This window comes from Macaca nemestrina, chromosome 15, assembly GCF_043159975.1.
Source record: "Macaca nemestrina isolate mMacNem1 chromosome 15, mMacNem.hap1, whole genome shotgun sequence".
NCBI lineage: Eukaryota > Metazoa > Chordata > Mammalia > Primates > Cercopithecidae > Macaca > Macaca nemestrina.
In genome coordinates this window covers 20,682,785-20,705,842 of record NC_092139.1, presented here as the reverse complement: position 1 = coordinate 20,705,842, position 23,058 = coordinate 20,682,785, and the positions used below count along the sequence as shown (strand labels likewise).

The window sequence follows — 23,058 nt, the reverse complement described above, 5'->3', positions numbered from 1 at the left end:
TGACTAAACAACTAGTATCTGAATCACCTCCACCCCTTTGGGGTCCCTGGGATCCTCTATCAAAATGCAAGAGGGCTTGTAGCAGAGGTAACAGCACTGCAGTGTGATAACAACACTCGTCTTCATTTCTCCACTGCTTTCTACAGCCTCAACATCTAATGTAATCCCCACTACCAGGAGGTAGGCACTGTTATTATCCCCATTTTATAGATAAGAAAACAGAGGCTCAGAGAAGTGAAGAAAGTGGCCAGGCTAGCACTGGAGACTGGGAGGACTCCACCTCAAAGGGCGGGCTCTTGATTCTACTGTCAGCTACTCATAGAAGTTTCTGGAAGTTTGCTTTAGAAACTCCACTGTAGAAACTCTGTGGCCTTTGAGCCCCCATTCAAACTGAAGCCCTTCAGCTGCCCCTCAAGTATCGTGAGAGCAAGGACACAGACGGGCAGGACCCACATCTCCCAGCCTCTTTCCACCCACCCTCCTTGAGCCAGCCCCTCGTCCTGGACCCACAAGCACATTGCAGCCCAGCCAGAGCCCATGAGCAGATGCAGATTTATTATTGCACAGACTGCAGTATCCTGAACCCCAACCCCAAACACCAGCCCCCAAACTAGGCCTGGGAGCTTTGGCAGGCACAGGCTTGTCTCCAGCACCAGCCAACAAAAAACAGGACAAGAATCTCTGAGACTGAGCCTGGAGCCCGTCAGCACTGAGCAGTGCCCCTGCCCCATTCCCCTCATGCTCCAGGAGTCTTGAGAAGCTCAGATGCAGATACAGAGCTGTGGGCCATGGCCAGCTGAGGATGGAAGAATCTGCAGGTTCTCCTCCATGAAAATGCAGTCCCAGATTCCAGCCAAGTCACAAGGTCCCAGCAGGGCTTGAAACAGCAAGTGTGAAGCTAAGGGAGAAGGTTCCCAAGCACTGAGGGGAAATGGGGAAGCCGACCCCATCAGAAGCAAACTCCTAGGTCCCAGAGCTGCCTGGGGAGGCCCTGCCACAAAGCCAAAGCCCCCAAGGTCCACAGAAGTGAAGGGAGGACAGCAGCAGTTCCCTCTGGCTCAGCTTGGAGGCCACGTCCTTCCCAGGCTTGGAGGGGCCTGGAAGTTCTTTCCCTCCATCCTCCTGGAGGCAGGAAACCATGGCCTTTGGCCCTCCCCCCACCCCCAGGAAACGCAAGGGCCCAGAGACCTAGTGTGGTACAAAACATCTTTAAGTGAGGTACATCCAAGTAGCCGTCTTCTGCCAAGTAAGCCAAAGGGGCTTATAACTGCACCCAGACTGTACCCAGTTGGAGCCCCAGACTTGCTCCTCTCCTGCCGGGAAATGCTTCTTGACAAGCAGCGTGTCTTCAACACCTGCCTCAGTGTCTGCCCCAGGGACATCTCCCTGGGCTTCCATGGGCTTCTGTGCTCCCCTGAGCTTTCGGTGGGCCTTGATGGGGGAGGAGACAAGCCATTCCACAGGGCATCACAGAAGATTTCTCTCACCGGTCCCAGGCCTCCTGCAGGTAACCCTCTAGCATCCCCAGCACACGGGAAACCCCAAATGCAATCCCAGTCTCAGACACACTCCAAAGCAGGCCATCATCACTGCACCTTAACCCCTCTTCCCACCCCGGCCCCTTGGCCACCTGGCCAGCGGCTTCCCAGCCAGAGGCTCTATGGGGTCTCCCCTCGTCTATTGGTCCAGAAGGGAAGCTGACTGGACTGGTGGGAGGAGACACAGCACTGTGTTCTGGGATATTCAAACTGACCTTGTCCATTTCCTCTACCGTCACCCAGAACATCTACAGGCAAGGGAGACAGTGCGGGGTGCAGACTGCACAAGGACAGGCCTCTGCACTGGTCTGAGGGGGTCTCAGCACCCACCCCACCCAGCTTCCCTGGGAGGCCTCAGCCCACAGCCAAAGGATTAAATCAAAGCGGGGCAGGGTGGGAGGAATGGGGATGGGACTGAATATTAACGTCCTGGTTAGGTGACATCTCCCAAAACACACAAAAGCCCAGGGAGGGGACAACCTAGGGAAAGGCAAGGGAGTGGAGGAGGGCAGGGGACAGGAGCAGATCAGGAAGCTCAAGAGATCAGGGTGCTTCTCTCTGGGCTCTCCTTGCCCCTGGGCAGAGAGCTCCTGAAGGAGCCCAGGACATTCCATTCCTCTTGGCACCACCACCGCCACCCAGCACAGGCACCATGGGAGGCCTCTTGAAACTCTTGTTGGGTGAATATGAACTGGACCGCGGGGCTCCAGGTCCAGAGTCCAGTCCTCTTTGGCCACCCTGCCTGGCACTGCAAAAAGACGGTCCTCATGTCCTCAGCAGGAACTTCTGGCTCTGCAGACAGACAGCAAAAGGGTCAGGTGAGGGAGGGAGGGCAGTGGCTGGGACGCCAAGCCAGGTGCAGGGCTCAAGCCTCAGGGTTCATCTTCTCTGAGGCAAGATCCCACCTCTGCATCCCCCCAGACAGCCTTGTCCCTTGGTTCTGATACTCAGCAGGTCACAAACAGGTCCCCGAGGCCTCTCCTGGCTCTGGCTGCCTGCCTCTGTTTATTTGCACATGCTATTCCCTTTGCTGGTGCACTCATCTCTTCCCTCTTCCTCCCACACTGTCATCCGGTTCACTCCTTTTCACCCTTCAGGTCATTAAAGGAATCACTGCCTGCAGGAAACATTCCCAGCGCCCCTGTGAAACATGGAACCTGCAGAGCTCAAGCGTTCACCCCCACAGCAGCACCTACCAGGCTGGTATTGTCATTGACTGTTTACGTGGTGACAGCATAGACTCTCCTGGAGCTGATTAAGAACCTCTAGCCCAAACTAAGCTAGGATCAAACAGGGGGCCCTGGGGAAAAGGCAGAAGCCCTGTTATTATCGCCAAGCATGGGACTGAGGCTGTGAAGGCTGGTTCCAGCAGGGGGAAGATTTTGTCTTGTAGATGCTTCATCTTGAGAGCAGTGAGGGCCACTCTCCTTCAGCCCAGCCCAGCCCACTCCACTTCATGGGAATTTACCCAAGCCCCCAGCTTCATCATGGGGAGAAAACTGAGAGGGAACCAACGGGCAGAGGAACGGGAGGAGGCTGGGGGACCAAGGGATTAAAGACTGAAGTGGGGAAGACAGAAAGGGAGCACAGAGATGAGTGTCCCACCATCCCGGGTGAGCTCAGTCTACACCTGTTGTGCTTAATGTTTGAACTGCAAGACTTTTCTGTCATGGGCTCTAAGTTCAGGGTTACTTTCATTGTGTTCACCACGTTCTTAAAGCAGCAGTGAGTCCTTGCGGTATACCCAGCTCCCGCCAGAGCAGTACATGTTGGCCAAATGAATGAGTGAATGAAGCCCTCAGTGTCACCTGACAGAGAGCAGGTGCTCTGCGAACATTGAACTAATGAAAGTAAGAGTGTGTGTGTGTCTGTGTGTGTGTGTGTGTGTGTTGGTATCAAATCACACTCTAGGTCCTGGCTTCTGCAGGTGGGTGGACCTCAATTAGTCACAGGACTGTCATCCAAGTACTGGGTAGGTCCCTCCTCCCACCACCCTGGCTCCGAACTCCCCAGGGGCTCCTACCCCCAACCCCTCCTCCAGCCAGTTGGCTGCACCTGGTAGGCGAGGGTCAGGTCAGGAGGTGAACGAAGAGGATGGCCAGGCCGATGTTCAGCAGGATCACCATGCAGATGAGGATGGTGTTGGGGACCTGGGAGCGGTAGAGAGAGGCTGCCTGAGTCCCCATGGCCTCTGAGACACCCCCCACCAACCCAGGTCACAGCAAGGCTGGACAGAGCAAGAACTGGATGGACCTTCCTAACAACATTGCCGTCTTTGTTCACTGTTGTATCCTGTCACCTGGATGGCGGACCATCACAGCTGAAAGGCCTCTTAGACACAACCAAATCCCTCAGGGCCCAGGGAAGGACAAGATCATGCTCCAAGTCATATAGTGTGTGGATCAGGCCTGGAACCCAGGCATCCTGCCTTCTTCACTGCTAATTCCCCTTGGGACGCATTCTTCTGTCCCTCAGAGCCCAGCTTCAGTCTTTGTTGCTGTGGTTCCTAGCTCCCTGCCTCCCATAAGTCAGGAGGTCTATAACCCAAGTCCTGTTGGGCCCTTCTTCCACCTCCAGGAAGCCCTCACTGCGACACCTTATAGCAGATGCTGCTGGTGCCCAGCCCAAACCCCCGACTGGGCAAATGGACCCACCCTCCAGCTGCCCAGGCTCCCAGCTGCCCCCTGCTCATGAGAACTGCCTCTGCCAATGGGATACCAGGTGCAAAGGCAGGAGGACTCCATGGGGCCATTTATACTCCAAAGTCCTCTGTGGACCAGGCCAAGGCTATACTCCCCTAATCCCCAGCCCTGCTGCATTTTCCCCTGCTCTATCCTGCTTCGGTCTCTCGCACCCCAGCGAGCCCCAAATCCCCCGCCCATGAGTCCTGCCTCAAGCCCTGCTACCTCTAGGGAACCCGACCTTAGGCGCACCTTCTCTGACAGCCTCACCTCTTCCACCTCCACCTCCGCCTCTGCCGCCAGCGCTGCCTCCTTCCGTGCCTTCTTCTTGGCCCCGGCCTTGGTCAGGCCTCGGGCCTCAGTCTTACGGGCCTTGGCCCTGGGCTCGGCTTTGGGGTTGATGGGCTTGGGCTCCAGCTTGGCGGGGGTCTCGCGTGCAGGCTCGGGGCCTCGGAGCGTGGGGGCCTGCAGCGGGGCGGTGGCCGGCGACGAGGGCGCGGACTCGGACCCGGAGACCTCGGGCTCGGGCTGGTCCTCGAAGGGCGGAGGCTCGGGCGGCATGGTGCGCACAGCATAGCTGTGGTAGCCCTGGTAAAGCGCCACCTCCGGCTCCCGCGACTGCGCAGGCGGCGCCTGCAGAGCCTCGATGGCCATGCGCTCCGTGGCTGGACGCGCGGGGCTGCGGCGGCCCGCGGCCTCGGAAGGAGTGACTGGCCGGCTGCCCTCGCCGCTCGGCTCGCCGTTCCAGGCGCCCGGACTCAGCAGGCCGTCCTTGGATGCCCCGGGCCGGGGCCGCTTGGGCTGCGGGGGCGTCCCGGCAGGTGACGGGGGGCCACCCTCCGGCCGAGGGGTCTCACGCTCGTGCAGCTGAGGACTCTCGCGGGGCGGCTCTGGGAGGCCCGCTGTGCCGGCGCCCCGGTCGGGGGGCTCTAGCAGGCTCTCCGAGTTCTCCAGGATCTCCTGCAGCAGCCGGCGCTTCTGATATTCTGGACCTGCCAGGGGCACACAGGGAGGCTAGGTTCAAACCCGGCACCACTGTTGGCCGATCCTGGGCCAGCCACTTCACCTCTCGAGCCTCATTCATGGGCTCAGTAGGCACTCACATAGCACTGAGCAAGTGCCAGGCACTGTTCTAAGCACTTTCCAAATATTAACTCATCGAATCCTTGTAGTAACCCTATGAAGTTGATGCTACTGTGAACCTCAAAGGGAGGCTCTGAGAGGTTACATCACTGGCCCAAAGTCACACAGCTGTCAAAGGGCAGAGCCAGGACTAGTACCCAGCAGTCTGGCTCCAGAGGCGATGCCCTTTACTATGGCACGAGTCTCTTTCCATTCCCTTATCTGAAACATGGGCCTGATCATACCTATTTTATAAATACTAATGTAAGGATTGAGAAAATGTATGTCAAAGGCGGAGCTCAGGGCCCGGCACCAGCATAGACCAGCAGGGGGAGCGCTGTGATCAGAAGTGAGGGATCCTCCCAAGCACAGGTTTTTGCTCCTAGGTTTTCCATCTGGCCTCCTTTGGCCTCCTTTCTGCAGCCAGGATCACGTTTAGAAAACGCACATCTGATCATGTCATTAACTTAAATTTAAAAATGTTTCATTAACATTAAAACATGGCTGGGCATGGTGACTCACGCCTGTAATCCCAGCACTTTGGGAGGCTGAGGAGGGCGGATCACAAGGTCAGGAGATGGAGACCATCCTGGCCAACATGGTGAAACCCTGTTTCTCTAAAAATACAAAAATTAGCTGGGTGTGGTGGTGTGTGCCTGTAGTCCCAGCTACTCAGGAGGCTGAGGCAGGAGAATTGCTTGAACTAGGGAGTCGGCAGTTACAGTGAGTGAGCCGAGATGGCACCACTGCACTCCAGCCTAGTGACAGAATGAGACTCCATCTCAAACAAACAAACAAAACAACCCAAAACCTTCATTGCAGAGAATGCCCACCTCTGTCCCTCAGGGGCTCCCACCACTCTATCCACGTGCCAGATCTCTACCAAGGCCAGGAGGTCCTCCTTACTCTGCAGCCTCGATTCTCGGGACCCACGGCCTACTTTGTGATCTGGCTTCCTGGCATGCTGCTCTGTCCGAGTTTCTGTGCCTTTGCGCCTCCTCCACTCATCTCACCCAGCACTATCTGGTGCAGCAGCTCTCAAAGTGCGGTCTCAGACTAGCAGTAGCCGCGTTGCCTGATCCTTAGAAATGCACGTTCATTCATGGGCTCCACCTGAGACCTACTGAATCAGAAACTCTGGGGGTGGGCCCAGAAATCTGTGTCAAATTTGAGACCCACTGACTTGATAGACTCTTGTTCAGCCTGCAAGATTCAGCTCAAATGGCCTCTCCTGAGGGCAGCCTTCTCTAACACTTCCTCTTGCCTAACTGCTTCCTGTGAGCTCCGTCCGCTCCCATTCTAACCACACAGTGCTCATCCTGCTGTGCGCAATGGAACCGTAATCATGAGACAACAGCCACAGTCACTGAGAGCTTACTGAGGACTGGGAATGTACCTTACATGCATGTAATCCATCCACGAAAAAGCAGGTACAGTTCTTACTCCCATTTTACAGATCAGGAAACTGAGGTTTACTGAGGTTTACAGAGGTTAAACACCTCACTCAAAGTCTCACAGCTGGGAAGCAGCAGAATCAGGGTTTGAACGAATGCAGAGTCTGTTTATTGTACCCCTAGCTCTGTTGTTTTTGTGACTCTCTGCTCCCCTAGATTTTGGACCCCACTTACGTAACCCGAGCCCGGCACAGTGCCTGACACGTGGACAGTGCTCAATGCTTGACTGAAACTGTTGGGCAAGTGCAAGAAGCCATTTTTCCCTCTCATCCACCAGTGACTTCTCCCCTCTAAGCTTCACCAGCTCCAGCTGTCTTCCCTGCTCAGATCAGAGAGAAAAGACCAACTGGAGTGCCTCTGCTGCCCTCCCCACGAGCTCAGCATGCAGGCAGAGATGTGTCTCCCCACCTACCCCTGCATCATCCCATCCCACATTTGCATCATCCCATCCCACATTTGCACCATGCCCCAGTTTCCGAGAGTCACAGGCATCCAGGAAACCACTTGGACATCTCAGATTCCAGTAAGCAGAGAAAAGCACCCACCCTAGGGATAGCCCTACCCTGCCCATCATTCCCTGGCTGGCCCTACCTGGCTGGTAGAAGTCCGGAGCCAGCTCCCTGGCCAAAGTGCGAGCAATGTTGGACTCCTGGTTGGCAGCCAGGGCGGCCTGTTCCGCTGCCTCAGCTTTGGCCTTGGCGTGGCTTGTCCTATGGAGACAATGTGGCAGAAGACTCAGGATCCTTCCAGAGAACCAGGCTTCTGCCCCTTCTCCCCAGCCCACAAAGAGACATGCTAAACAGAGCGTTCTTTCACTCAGGCAGTCAATGAATATTTATTGAGCCTCACGGCCCAGACTGCTATGCACTCTCCAGATCATTTCTTCTTCTTTCTGAGCGCACAGATACACTACCTTTCCCAGTCTCCCTTGCGGTTAGGTGTGGTCAAGTGACTGAGTTCTGGCCAGTGCATTATGGGAAGACATCATGTATGCTATTTCCAGGCTTGGCCCATAAAAACCTCTGTGACTTCTCTTTTTTCCCCAGCATCGCTGGTTGAATGCAGAGCAGGCTGAGACCCCAGAATAGGGAACTTAACCTCTGTGTCACAGATCCCTTTGGCAGTGTGGTGAAGCCTATGAAATCCTTCTCAGAATAATGTTTTCAAATGCATAAAATACATAGGATTACAAAAGGATGCAATTACTTGACATACTGTTTCCAAAATATTTAAAACAACACATTTGTAAAATAATAATCTATATATTTATAATCACATTAAACAAAATATCAGGTCTGTTAACTACTGTAATTTTAAAGTATAGATTAGCATAAAGGATATTTCAAGGATATCTAATTACAACATGTAATACGACATGAAAATATGTGAGATTTCTATTGGTGACAAAGTCACAGCTGCTACTACTACTATTATGGTTTATTGCCCATTTCCATAATTGAAGAGAAGGCTACATTTCAGTTGGAGTTAATAAAAATATAGATGTAGCTTTTCCCATTGTAGAGGGTACTTCTGGTGCCCTATGCAGATCCCTTCACTGGGCAAATGTGCCCACCCCCGGCTGATGTGAGTGTTGGCTGCTAATGGCTCCTTACTACCCCAGAGAACTGTAGCCCATAGAAGCCACCTTGTTCCAGAAGTTAAAATGCTGCCCTGCCTACCCCTAAACCCAGGCAGCGCATACCAATGACTGGTACTGGTCAGCCTCCTCTTGCCTCAAGAGGAAGGAACTTCAGCTGCAGCAAGTACAATCCACGCTCCAGAGTCCCCCCTGGACTGGCTGAAGCAGGTCTCCAGCTGAGACCACATCTTTACTCAGCTCCTTCCCTACGCCATCCTGCGTGTCATTCTCCTCTCTCCTGAAAGCCTCCCTCATTAAATCACTTACACAAGAATCCCCACTTCAGGCTCCACTTCTGGCAAATCTAACCCTCACCATCCAAGTTCATGGACACCTGAAATCTATCCACAGACCCTCCCATGGACTCCAAGTTAAGAAATCTGAGCCTATAAAATGATTGCGTGGAGCAAAGCCCCTTCCCACAGCCCCACAGTTGCACGTGACAGGAGCAAATCTTAAACATTCATTGTGTTAAGTACCTGAGATTTGGGGGATGTCTGTTTCAGCTGTTAGCCTAGCTTAACTCACAGAAAAACCCACTAAAGTAATAACAGTCCAGTTTCTGAATGGGCCAGGCATGGTTCTAAAGGAGTTATGAAGATTATCTCATATGCTCATTCTAATGGCTTAGGAAGCTGGTGCTGTTATTACTCTCCCTATTTTACAGTAAAGAAAATTGAAGCGCAAACAGGTTAAGCAATTTGCCCAAGGTCACAGAGTCCTGAAGTGCAGGAGCTGGGATTTTGAACCCAGGCAACGTAACCCTAGGGCAGTGGTGTCCAATCTTTTGGCTTCCGTGGGCCACATGGGAAGAAGAAGAATTGTCATGGACCACACAGAAAATACACTAACGATAGCTGATAAGCTCAAAAAAAAAAAAAAAAAAAAAAAAAAAAAAAAAAACCAAATCACACACACACAAAAATCCCATACCATTTTAAGAGAGTTTATGAATTCATGTTGGGCGGCACTGAAAGCCGTCCTGGGCTGCATACAGCCCACGGGTTAGACAAACTTGCTCTATACCAGCAGCTGAGCATGTGCCAGAGCCTCTGCCAGGAGCTAAGCATGGCCAGGAACTGAGGACAGAGACTCTGTGGACCAGAAAGGCCACTGTCAGATGAGGGAGCTGGCTAGTAAAAGACACAAAAACTATTTAATAAAATGCAATTAAATAAAAAGTACCGAATTATAACTGTGAAATATGCCGCGAAGGAGGAATAGAGAATACAATGAAAATGCAGGACAGAAAGACTTAATGTTGATGGGTGGTGGAGGTGGGCTGGTCAGGAAAGGATTCCTTGAGGAAGTTGACATTTGATTTGAGACTTGAAGAAACACATACATTAGGCCCATAAGAGGTGGGTGGGTCAATGAACCAGGTAGACAGAAGGGCACGTGCAAGGACTCTGACACTGAGGAAGAGCTTGGTGCCTTCGATGAGTTTCAAAGCCAAGTCAGAGTGTCCACTCTCTACAGATGAGTTAATTCCTTGGGGAATTGATGTGTGTGTGTCTTTATCTCAGTCTCCAGCAGAGAACTGGGTGCACAATAAGGAGGATAAATTCCCTTAAGCTTCTACTATGCACCAGGCCTTTTATCCCTTACAAACCTCAAAACTGTGAGTAGTGAGGTAGTGTTTACCTGTCCCTATTTCACAGGTGGGGAAACAGGTTCAGAAAGGTGTCTTGCTCAAGGAAACAAAATACAGTTAACATTTACAAAGCACTTAATACATGCCAAGGGCTTTACAGAAATTAACGTATTTAACCCCCCAATAACTCTACAGGGTAGATGTTATTCCCATCATCCCTCTCTACAGAGGAGACATCCAAGGCACAGGAGGGTTCGAAAGAACCCAGGCCAGTGCGGTGGCTCGTGCCTGTAATCCCAGCACTTTGGGAGGCTGAGGCAGGAAGATCACTTGAGCTCAGGAGTTCAAGACCAGCCTAAGCAACATAGCAAGACCCTGTCTCTACTAAAAATTAAAAAAAAAAAAAAAATAGCCAGGTGTGGCGGCGCACGCCTGTAGTCCCAGCTACTCAGGAGGCTGAGGTGTCGGGGATTGCTTGAACCTAGGGGACCAAGGCTGCAGTGAGCTATTATCGCCCCATTGCACTCCAGCCTGGGCAACTGAGCAAGACCGCGTCTCAAAAAGAAAAAAAGAATCCACCCAAACTTATTACACAGCTAGTAAGTACCAGAGTAAGGATTCAAATCAAAGCATTCTGGGATCTAGAGTCTGCATCCTAACCACAGGTTCAATTTCCACTCAATAGCAAGCAGCAGAGTAAGATTCCAAACCTGGAGCTATCTGATTTCCAAGCCCCTGCCTCTCCACTATGCCATATTGCCACAGTAATGTTTACTGAATGAATGAATACATGGCTGAAGGCACACATGCAGGCGTGCGCATATGTAGGGGCAAGGAGGCAGCCTAGGGAAGAGTTAAGAGCACATAGTTTTGGAATTAGAAGCCCTGGATTCCAATTTGGGCTCTGCCAAGGCCAGGGACAGAATGAGCTGACCAAGGCACTCACCTCAGGGGCAAAATTTACGGGGTTGCCAAAAAAACTCAGGGATCAAGAGGAATCACATTTTAATGCAATATTTTAAAAGTCAAAATTAATGCAAAAATAAATCCTTGATGAACAACCTATGAAGAAAATTTTAAATAAAGCCTGGATTGGACCCTGCACTTAGATCCCTCACTTACTCACTCACCTCACCCCACTGGGACTCTAGGACCTTGGATGCATGCATAGCTTTACCTCTCTGTGCCTCAGTTTCTTCATCTGTAAAGTGGAGATAGTAATTCTCCCCTCCTGAACTTGCTGTGAAAACTAAGCGAGAGACAACACGTAAAAGTGTTTAGCCTTGAGGATGATGATGACGACGATGATGATGGGGTATTGGTGGCGGTGGTGAAAGAGGAGGAGGAGAATGACATTTGTACATCAAAACTGAGTGTGCTACATGCATATCCCCAGGCTTATTTTTGCCTACATGTGAGTATGTGTGAGACAAAGTTCTAAACTTTTTAGAGCCACTTCTCTGGGAACCTGAAACCCCAGGAGGAAGGAGGAGGGAAAGGGCTGGATAAGCCTTCAAAATGAGAAAATGCCCCTTTTGTTGGTCATGTGAGCGGAAGGATGCCCACTTTCTGGTGCCTTTGGAAGCTGTGCCGAGGACTCCTCAGGCAGGAAAGGCAGCCTCTCCCCACAGCCCTGGAAGATCCTGGAGGAACAACGGTGTACAGCCAGAACAGGGGCGGCCACACAGCCCAGGGCAATGAGGGCTGCTGTGCTGGAAGGAAGCACACCCTGTCCATCTCCAACCGCCTGGCCCGCTGCATCCTATCAGCGCTTCTCCCCCCGTCCCATGCTCCCAGTCTCTGATCCCAGCCTTCAGGCCAGGAATCCCAGCGTTCTTCAGCACCCTCCCTTCCCACCTCCTTCCACATCCACAGCCCATCAGTCACCAACGCCGGTCTCTCCGGCTCCCCTTTTAACTCTTGAACCCTCTGCCACTCCTCCTGCACCCCCTCCCGTGTGTCTCCCCTGCCTGCCAGCTCGCTCCTACAGCTGCTCCTGCACACAGCAGCTCAGCGAGCCTGCTTAAGCACGCACCCGTGGCCTCACCCCTTGCTTCAAATCTTTGCAAGTCCTCCTACTGTGCTCACAATAAAACCCTAGCTACTGAGTATGGCCTTCAAGGCTCTCCAGACCCTTGCCCGAGGCAGTGTAGATGGGGTATACCAGCAGCTCACAGGGTGAAGGGTGGGCAGAATCACTATGGCTGGGAGGCTATTGCTTCTAGGCCAGGGCCTCTCGTAATGCAGTCTGTGACCCCCACGCAATATCCTCATCACCCGGAAGCTCAGAAATACAAATTCGCAGGCTCTGCCCAGACCGACTCATCGGAATTTGAAGAGAACGAGCCTAGGAATCTGTGTTTTATACTCCAGATCCTGACTAAAGTTTGAGAAGCACATGTTCTGCAGAGAGAAAAGCTAGCTCCATCTTGAAGCTGTTCCCAGCCTTCTCCACCCCCTATGGGAGCCCTGGATGTTTTCCTTTCGGCACCAAGGTCCCTCCCTGAATCAGGGCCCTGCTGGGGAAATGCAGGAAGCATTTCCTGACCACTCACCATCTCTGGATCCATGCCTCTGGATGAGGGTCTGGAGGACGGCTCTGACCCTGCTTGGGGGAAGGGAGCAGCCACTGGGGCTGGGAGAGGAACAGGGAGACTCTTCTTGATTTCATTCGGATGAACTTTCGTCAGCAGGGTTAAAAATAAGGCTGGTGTATCTGGGATAGGAGCAGGGCTATCACCCAATAGAGCCACCTCGAGAAGCTCCCGCCCCACCCTGGCCTCCTTTCCCCATCTCTCCTCCCAGGCCCCTAACTGCCTGGCTGTTTCCCAATTGTCTCCACCAGGCATTGGTGGCCTCATGCGGCCAAAGGGGGACACTCACCAGACTTGCCCCGACTCTAGGCCTTTGCTTAGGCTGTTCCCCCACCTGGAAGGCTCTCTCCCTCCTGCTGTGATCCTGGCCTTAAAGAGTCAGTTTAAGACCCACCTCTATGTATTGGTTAATTCATTTAGTACAACTTTATGGAGTGCCTACTATGTGCTAGGCACTTTTCTGGGCACTGAAGACATAGAGGCAAACTGAACATCCAAAAATCCCTTGTATTGTCAGGCATAGTGGCTCACGCCTGTAATCCCAACACTTTGGGAGGCTGAGGCAGGAGGATCACTTGAGGCCAGAAGTTTCAGACCAGCCTGGGCAATACAGCAAGACCCCAACTCTATCTTAAACAAAAATAGGAGAAAAGAAAGAAAGGAAACAAAAATCCCTTGCAGAGGTTACACTGCAGGGCATGGGTCAGCAGATGACAGTGGTAGGCTAAACCCAGCCTGCTGCCAGCTTTTGTACCACCCATGAACTAAGAATGGTTTTTATATATTTGAACGGTTAGAAAAAAAACACAAAAGTAAGGGCCAGGCATGGTGGCTCATGCATGTAATCCCAGCACTATGGGAGGCTGAGGCAGGTGGATCACTTGAGGCCAGGAGATCAAGACCAGCCTGGCCAACATGGTGAAATGCTGTCTCTACAAAAAAATACAAAAATCAGCTGGGTACGGTGGTGCGCACCTGTAGTCCCAGCTACTTAGGAGGCTGAGGCAGAGAATCACTTGAATGTGGGAGGCAGAGGTTGCAGTGAGCCAAGATTGCACCACTCTACTCCAACTCCAGCCTCGGTGACAGAGTGAGACTCTGGCTCAAAAAAAAAAGTAATATTTTGTGACACATGAAAATTACATGAAATCCAGATATCCATGTCCCTATAAACAAAATTTTGTTGAAACACAGCTATGCTCATTCATGTTGTCTAGAGTTAAGTAGTTGCCATAGAGACCATATGACCTACAAACACCAAAATATTTACCATCTAGTCCTTTACAAAAGTCTGCCGACCGCTGTACTCAATGTATTCACTCAATGAATGTCTCCTCTACTATTATGATGAATAATATTAATCTTGGTTATTTGTTGAGCACTCTGTGACCAGCCTTAATGCCACGGCCTCCTGTGTAAACACATATGGCCTCACAGAGCTGGAGGCACGTTCTCAAGGTCACACACTACAAAGTGAACCTGCCCAGGCTCTTCCCCATGACACCGAGCTGCTGCCTTCCTGCTACCACCTCTGGGGCAGGTCCATCATCTGCTGGGACCGAGGATGGGAATGAATAGGACCCAGCAGACGCCTGCGGAGTTCGCAGCCTAATGCAGCCCTGCCAGGTCAATCAGGCAACATTTCTGGAAGTCCATGGATGAGCAGGCGCTCAGAGCAAAGTCTGTAAACCACATGGTGGAGTGGCAAAGAGGGGGTAACTCCGGCCAGGTTGCCAGGGTGCACACCCTGGCTCTGCTCATCACCTCGAGCCCAGTCTCCTCATGTGTAAAATGAGACTAATGAGGGCATGTGTCTCCAAGGAATGGTGTAAGGAGTAAATTAGTTACAGTCATGTGGCTCAGAACACAGGAAGTGCTACCTAAGGGCTTGTTACATAAAATGAGAGGTGAAGTTTTACCCTGGGCAACACAGTGAGACCCCGTCTCTACAAAAAAATAAAATAAAAACATTAGCCAGGCATAGTGGTTAATGGTCCCCACTACTTGGAAGCCTGAGGTGGGAGGATCGCTTGAGCCCGGGAGGTCAAGGCTGCAGTGAGTTATGATTACGCCACTGCACGCCAGCCTGGGTGACAAAGCAAGATCCTATCTCGGAAAGGAAAAGAAAAGAAAGGAAAGGGGAGGGGAGGGGAGGGGAGGGGAGGGGAGGGGAGGGGAGAGGAGGGAAAGAAAAGGCACAGTGTTTTGAAGGGGACTGAAAGAAAAATCCTGAATGTCCTAAATGCCACTGAATTGTTCACTTTAGTATAATAATAATAATTTAAAAACCCTGCAGCCCAGGAATCCCATGGTAGGTTTGGATGATGGGGCAGATAATCTGGGTCCCTGGCTCAGGCCACTGCCAGCCTCTCTGGAGGCTGCTGAGGTGGTTACAGGGAAAGTGCTGCCCAGCATCTTCCTGAGGTGGGGATGCTTCCGACGTCACTGACCTACCCTCTCCCCAAATAGCCCCTCATCCCCAGCTCTGGCTGGTCATGGCCATTTCCCCCAGAACAACCATGGTCAGGCTAATCTAGAGGAAGGACCACAGCTGGGTGTCCAGCCACTGGCCCAGAGAGCTCCCTAGGAGAAAGCCCCCTCTGTCCCCAAGGATGCAGGTGCAGTCAGGGAACGCTGACCCATGGGACCTTCCTCTCTCCACCCAGGACTCCATTCATTCTCATTCGGCAAATGTGTGCTGAGCCCCTACTATCTAGAGCCCAGAACTGGGTGCTAGAGACATGGACAGTGGTCAATGAGGCAGGCAGTGCCCTACTGGGAAGCCCCTCACAAGAGGGGTTAAGGGCACAAACCCAAGTCCAATTCATAGCACCATCATCTAGATATCTGACCTTTCCTCTCTGACCTCAGTTCCTTCAACTCAGAAATGGGGACAAGGACAAGAATACTAATCTCACAAAATTACCGGGAGTCTGAAATGAGAGAGCACAAACATGCTTAGCATAAACTGAGCATGTAACAAATATTAGCTATCATTATTGTTTTTGTTACTATTATAACAATGCTTACCAGCATTCACTTCCAAAATTCTATCATTTGCCAACAAATGGATGTGTCATCTAAACATCATTTCAGGGTTCACCCACATTGTAGTATGCATTCCTTTTTATTGCCAACCAATATTCCATTGTGTGGATAAACCGTATTTTGTTTACCAGTTCAATAGTTGATGGACATTAGGGTTGTTTCCACTTTTTGGTTATTTTGAATAATGCTGCTATGGAAATCTATGTATAGGTTTTTGGGTGGACATGTTTTCATTCCTCTTGAGTATATACCTAGGAGCAGAATTGCTGGGTCCTGTGGTAACTCTATGTTTAACCTTTTGAGGATCTGCCGAACTGGTCTTGAGATGGCTGTACCATATTATGTTCCATTGGTAACACATGAGAATTCCAGTTTCTCCACATCCTCCCTAATTCGTGATATCATCCTTCTTCTTCTTCTTTTTTTTTTTTTTTTGGAAACAGAGCCTTGCTCTGTTGCCCAGGCTGGAGTGCAGTGGCACAATCTCGGCTCACTGCAACCTCTGCCTCCTGGGTTCAAATGATTCTCCTGCCTCAGCCTCCCGAGTACCTGGGATTACAGGCACCGGCCACCATGCCCGGCTGATTTTTTGTATTTTTAGCAGAGACAGGGTTTCATCATGTTGCCAGGATGGTCTCATCTCCTGACCTCGTGATCCACCCACCTTGGCCTCCCAAAGTGCTGGGATTACAGGCGTGAGCCACCGCGCCCGGCCCATCCTTCATTTTGATTGTTGCCATGCTAGAGGTTTGGGAGGTGCCATCTCGTGGTTTTGATTTGCATTTTCCTGATGGCTAATGAGGCTGAGCATCTATGTGCTTCATGGCTGCTTGTATGTCTTCTTAGGATAAATGTCTATTCAGATTCTTTGCCAGATTTTAATTGGATTTTTTTCCTTTTTATTATTGAGTTGTAAAATTTCTTTGGATATTCTTATGCAAGTCACTTACCATATATATGATTTGCAAATATTTTTCCCATTCTCTGGGCTCTTTTCATTTTTTTCCTTTGAAGTACAAAAGTTATTTTATTTTAATGAAGTCCAATTTAGCTATCTTTTGTGACTTGTGCTTTGGGTGTCATAGTTAAGAAGGTTTTGCCTAACCCAAGGTCATAACAATTTACTCTCATATTTTCATCTAAGAATTTTATGGTTTTAGTTCTTACACTTAGTTCTATGAACACTGTTTCTAATAAGAAAAAATGGGAAATAACCTAAGGGCTCATCCCACCCTATGAGGTAGATACTACCACCACTTTACAGAAGAGGAAACTGAGGCACAGGGAGGTTAGGTCATTTGCTCATTCTTGTTATAATCAAAGTAATAATGAAGGCAGTGTAGTCCCAGCTACTCGGGAGGCTGAGGCAGGAGAATGGCGTAAACCTGGGAGGCGGAGCTTGCAGTGAGCTGAGATCCGGCCACTGCACTCTAGCCTGGGCGACAGAGCGAGACTGTCTAAAAAAAAATACAAAAATAAAAAAAAAATAAAAAAAATAATAATGAAGGCAGACATGGCCCCTGCTCTTGAAGGATGTAGAGTCTGCTGAGAGAGATAAGACCAAGTAAAAAGTCTGGAGTACAGAACAAGACTATGGGGCAGGAGAAAGCCCACGGGGTGGGTGACATGTTCATAATTTGTATTTTATTATTTCTATATTATAAATATAATATATACTGTATATACTATAAAAATAAAATGGCTTCCTAAAAGAAAATTTTGGAAAATGAGCATTTTTTAAAATAAAAAATTGCTATTAACATTTTCATCTTTTTCTCTTTAAAATGTTTTTTTGAAGAGACAGAGTCTCTCTCTGTTGCCCAGGCTTGGGTGCAGTGGTGCAATCACAGCTCACTGCAACCTTGAACTCCTGGGCTCAAGTGATCCTCCCACCTCAGCCTCCCAAGTAGCTCAGATTACAGGGGCACATCACTGTATTCGGTTAACATGGTGGTATATTCCAAGTTGGTCAGGAACACAGCTGCATGACTGTGGGCGACTTATTGAAATTCTCTGTGCTTTGATTTTTCCATCTGTAAAATGAGGTTATGAAGAGCCCCTATCTCATAGGCTTGTGGGGATTAGAGAGATAACTGACTGGCAGAAAGCGCTGGGAACGGGGCCTGGCACACAGCAAGCTCGATGCAGATTTGTTCTAGTTGAGGTGAGGAGTAAGGGTAGTGTTGGGGATTCTGAGGTTGGGGGGCTGTGATAGCCCTCAGGTCCTATGTAGAACCTCTCCATCTTGGAAGCTCCACTGAAATCGCCCAGCCTCCAGCTGGAGCGAAGCCTCCTCCGGTGAGGAAGTGGGTGTGTGAGCTCTCAGCCTAGAAGACCGGGCAAAGTAATAAGAGTTGCTGCTTACTGGCCTTGCGTGGCAGCTCACGCCTGTAATCCCAGCACTTTGAGAGGCAGAGGCAGGTGGATCACTTGAGGTCCAGAGTTTGAGACCAGCCCGGCCAACATGGTGAAACCTCGTCTCTACTAAAAATATAAAAATTAGCTGGGCGCAGTAGTGCACATCTGTAATCCCAGCTACTCAAGAAGCTGAGACAGGAGAATTGCTTGAATCCGGGATGCAGAGGTTGCAGTGAGCCAAGATTTCGCCACTGGGCGACAGAGCCAGGCTGTCTCAAAAAAAAAAAAAAAAAAGAGGTGCTGCTTACTGAGAGCTAACTATGCACCAGACACTCAGCCAAAGGTATCAGCTGAATAATGGCCCCAAAGATATTTTGTCCTACTGTCTGGAACCTGTGGACGTTACCTTCTATGGCAAAGAGGGCTTTGCAGGTGTGATTAAATTAAGATCTTGAGATTGAGAGATCATCCTGGATTAGACAGGAAGGCCCTAAATGTAACCGCAGGCGTCCTTATAAGAGGGAGATTTAATAACAGAAGAGGAGAAGCCGATGTGATGATGGGAGCAGAGATGGGAGTGATGTGTTTTGAAGACAGGAAGGTGTCATAGCTCAGGAACACAGGGGGCCACTCGGGGTTGAAAAGGCAAGCGCAGAGATCCTCCCCTTTAAGCCTCCAGAAGGAAATCTGACTTTAGACTTTCGACCTCCAGAACTGTCAAAAAATATATCTGTATTGTTTTAAGCCACCGAGTTTGTAGTAATGTTACTGCAGCAACAAAAGACAACAAAACGACCTGTGAGATCTCATGTCGTCCTCAAAATGATGCACTTCACAGCGGAAAAAACGCAGGCTCAGAAAATCATTTGCCCATGGCTCATAGCTAGTAAGTCCAGAGCTGGCTCGAGCCCAAACCCAGGTCTCCCTGGCACCAAAGCCTTTGCTGACCCCTGCATCTGCCACATCGCTTCAGCTCATGCCCACTTTCCACAGGGCCCAGCAGCTGTGGTTGCCTCAGCCCAGCCTCGTCCCCTAGGGATATCAAGGAGGCCCTTGAGTTTTACGTTCCTGATATTCCTGCTGCGTGTCTGAGAGGGCCTGGGGCTGGGTTACCAGCATGTTCCCCACATCCTTCACATCTGCAAAAAAGTCTAGTTCTCTGGGGCCTGGCATCGCCTGGCTGACTCTGCAGGACGGAGGTCTGACTGCATTTTGGCAACCAATGAAATGACAGGGAGGGAACCTCGCACCTTGCTCCTCCCCCACCAACCAACAGAGTATTGGACCCTGCAGTTTAACCTGGATCCAGCTGCCAGCAAAGAGGCTTTCACTGCATGAGTTGACAGAGCGCTTCGAAACCACACAGGGAAACTTCATTTTCAAAAAATCTATGCCTGATTTTAAAATTTTACAAACTACAAAAACCATCATGTTAAAGCAACAACACGCTGAAGTTACTTCGCTAACACAATAGTTATTTTAGCTTTTGAGACTTCCTTGTCTGTTCAGGTGTGAACCTATTATTTTTTCCTTTTTTGGGGGGGGGGCCTCCATTTATAACACAAGGTACACACCTATTTTTTTATCAGGGCTGTGAACACAGTAAAGATTCCATTTTTGAGGCATGGTGGTTAATGGCATGGACTCTGAAGTCACGCTGTGTGGGAGTGAATCCCTGATTTACTAGCTTTCACCTAGACAAGTCACTTAGTCCCTCTGTGCATTGGTTTTCTCTTCTTAAAAGTAAGAGACGCCAGGCAGATTTCTCAGATGGCTCCTATATTCCCATCCTAGTGTAATCTCTTCCCCTTGAGTGTGGGCTGGACCTAGAGACATGCATCTAAAGAACAGAATATGCAAAAGTCATGGGATGTCACTTCCATGATTTGTTTAGACTGTGACTTCTCTCTTGCCACCAGAGTCTCTTGCTGGCTTTGCTGAAGCAAGCTGCCATATTGGAGAGGAATTGAGCCCCTCGGTCTAATAGGCTGCAAGAAACTGGATCCTAACAATAACCACGTGTTTGAGAAATGGATCTTTCCCTGGTGGAGCTTTCAGATGAGACCACAGCCCTGGTCAATACCTGGACTGCAGCCTGAGAGAGACCCTGAGCCAGAGGACTCAGTCACCATGCCCTGACACCTCACCTGCAGATTAGACAACAAATGTGTGTTGTTTTAAGTTGCTCTGTGTGGGGATAATTTGTTATGCAGTGATGGGTAACTAACACAGTGGGGATAATAATAGTGCCTACATCATAGGGTAATGAAAATTAAATGAGTTAATGGCCACAAAGGGCTCAGAACAGTGCCTTGCACTCTTCTTAAGCACTATACAATTGTTAGCTGTTCCTGCCATACTTTTATAATTTACTCACTTAAGTAATTTTCCATGTTTCCATATACTGGTATTTATCATTTAATTGTTCAACCATTTTTTTTTCTTTAAAAATCTATCATCTACATATTTTTGTGCTAGTGATTCCCCTTCTGGGAATGTGACCAACAGATATACTCAAGTTGTACAAAATGACACATTTTGTACAAGTCCCAAATGACTTCTGGAAACTTTTGTCCCCATAACCATCATTCACTTCTTTATCTGGTGAACTCCTACTCATCCTTCAGGACCCTTCCCTAGGAAAGCTTACCCTAACTGCCAGCTGTCTGCTCTTACCATCTCTTGCACTTAGCTGCCAAGTGACTTTGCCTTTCTCTGATTAGTCCGTGAGCTCCATGGTATTTATTGTAACACTGTAACAGCAAAAGATTGGAAACAAAGCCAAGTCCAGCAGTACTAAATTACGGCATAGACATTTGAAGGAGTATTATGTAGCCAATCCTAGGAATAAGATTGATTTCTATGTATGACAAAGAGTGAATTCCAAGATATGTTAAGTCAGGTAGCAAGGTGTAAAATAATTTCTATTGTATGTAACATTTGTGTAAACAGACAAGCTCTTCTTCTGTTTGCTCTTCTATATAGAGAATAATTATGGAAAGATAGGTAAGAAACTTATAATACAAGTTGCCCCACTGGGAATGAGGTGGAAGGGAGGAAGACAGACAGACAGACAGACAGACAGACACACACACACACACACACACACACACACACACACACAGACATTTGGGCTGGTTATTTTCCTTTTGCCCCATCTCCTCCCCTTGCCCCACCCCCATCCATTCCCCACCTAGCTGTGTGCCCAGGGAGATCATCTCTACAGCCTGCATCACCAGCACCTTTGCTCACTAGTTTCCAGTGTGCCCAGTCAATTGGCAGCCCCAGTAAGAGGCTGGAGAGGGGTGGGAGTCTATTCCACTTCTCCCTCTTCCTGCCTGGCTCCCTCCTCCATAGCTGCAGCTCTCACTGGCCCCCACCGCCCCCTCCACAGCTGCAGCTCTCACCCACACCCACTGCCCCCCTCCACAGCTGCAGCTCTCACCCGCCCCCACCACTCCCTCAACAGCTGCAGCTCTCACCCAGCCCCCACCACCCTCTCCACAACTGCAGCTCTCACCCACCCCCCACCGCCCCCCTCCACAGCTGCAGCTCTCACCCACCCCCACCACCCTCTCCACAGCTGCAGCTCTCACCCACCCCCACCGCCCATCTCCACAGCTGCAGCTCTCACCCACCCCCACCGCCCCCTCCACAGCTGCAGCTCTCTCCACCCCCACCACCCCCCTCCACAGCTGCAGCTCTCACCCACCCCCACCGCCCCCCTCCATGCCTGCAGCTCTCACCCACCCCCACCGCCCCCCTCCACAGCTGCAGCTCTCACCCACCCCCACCGCCCCCCTCCACAGCTGCAGCTCTCACCCACCCCCACCGCCCCCCTCCACAGCTGCAGCTCTCACCCACCCCCACCGCCCCCCTCCACGCCTGCAGCTCTCACCCACCCCCACTGCCCCCCTCCACAGCTGCAGCTCTCACCCAGCCCCACTGCCCACCTCCACACCTGCAGCTCTCACCCATACCCACCGCCCCTCTCCACAGCTGCAGCTCTCACTGCCCCCCACCACTCCCTCCACAGCTGCAGCTCTCACCCACCCCCACCACCCTCTCCACAGCTGCAGCTCTCACCCACCCCCACCGCCCCCCTCCACAGCTGCAGCTCTCACCCACCCCCACTGCCCCCCTCCACAGCTGCAGCTCTCTCCACCCCCACCACCCCCCTCCACAGCTGCAGCTCTCACCCACCCCCACCGCCCCCCTCCACAGCTGCAGCTCTCTCCACCCCCACCACCCCCCTCCACAGCTGCAGCTCTCACCCACCCCCACTGCCCCCCTCCACAGCTGCAGCTCTCACCCAGCCCCACTGCCCACCTCCACACCTGCAGCTCTCACCCATACCCACCGCCCCTCTCCACAGCTTCAGCTCTCACTGCCCCCCACCACTCCCTCCACAGCTGCAGCTCTCACCCACCCCCACCGCCCCCCTCCACGCCTGCAGCTCTCACCCACCCTCACTGTCCCCCTCCACAGCTGCAGCTCTCACCCACCCCCACCGCCCCCCTCCACGCCTGCAGCTCTCACCCACCCTCACTGTCCCCCTCCACAGCTGCAGCTCTCACCCACCCCCACCGCCCCCTCCACAGCTGCAGCTCTCTCCACCCCCACCGCCCCCCTCCACAGCTGCAGCTCTCTCCACCCCCACCGCCCCCCTCCACAGCTGCAGCTCTCTCCACCCCCACCACCCCCCTCCACAGCTGCAGCTCTCTCCACCCCCACCGGCCCCATTCCTGCTCCAGGCATCACACCATTTCCTTCTCCCCCTCCCCTTGCCCCTTCAGGCCTGGGGTATAGCGGCTCTCGTGGCTGCTGGTCCTGGATGCCTTAACACACCTTGTTAATTTTTCTGCCCACATCTCTGCAAACAGCACCTTCATTAAACTCTCCCCAGTTAAACACCTGCAATAGACCCTGTCTTGCCAGGACGCAGACTAATACGACCCTTCTGGATACTCTGAATGTGCATAAATTATACTCACTCCAAAATAAATAAATACATATTTTTAAAATCTCAC

At 51.1% G+C, this 23,058-nt stretch overlaps 1 protein-coding gene across 1 annotated transcript in view; it reads right to left on the bottom strand.

Moving 5' to 3' along the window:
* Positions 1 to 535: 535 nt before the first annotated feature.
* Positions 536 to 23,058, bottom strand: part of LOC105496391 (junctophilin 2) — a 78,908-nt gene continuing 56,385 nt past the window's right edge. The window contains exons 3-6 of the mRNA XM_011766775.3: positions 7,387 to 7,505; positions 4,490 to 5,211; positions 3,594 to 3,688; positions 536 to 2,330 (exon numbers count right to left, since the gene is read on the bottom strand). Of these exons, the coding sequence (XP_011765077.1) occupies positions 3,608 to 3,688; positions 4,490 to 5,211; positions 7,387 to 7,505 (922 nt within the window). The 3' untranslated portion in view covers positions 536 to 2,330; positions 3,594 to 3,607. The remainder of the gene's footprint in view (positions 2,331 to 3,593; positions 3,689 to 4,489; positions 5,212 to 7,386; positions 7,506 to 23,058) is intronic.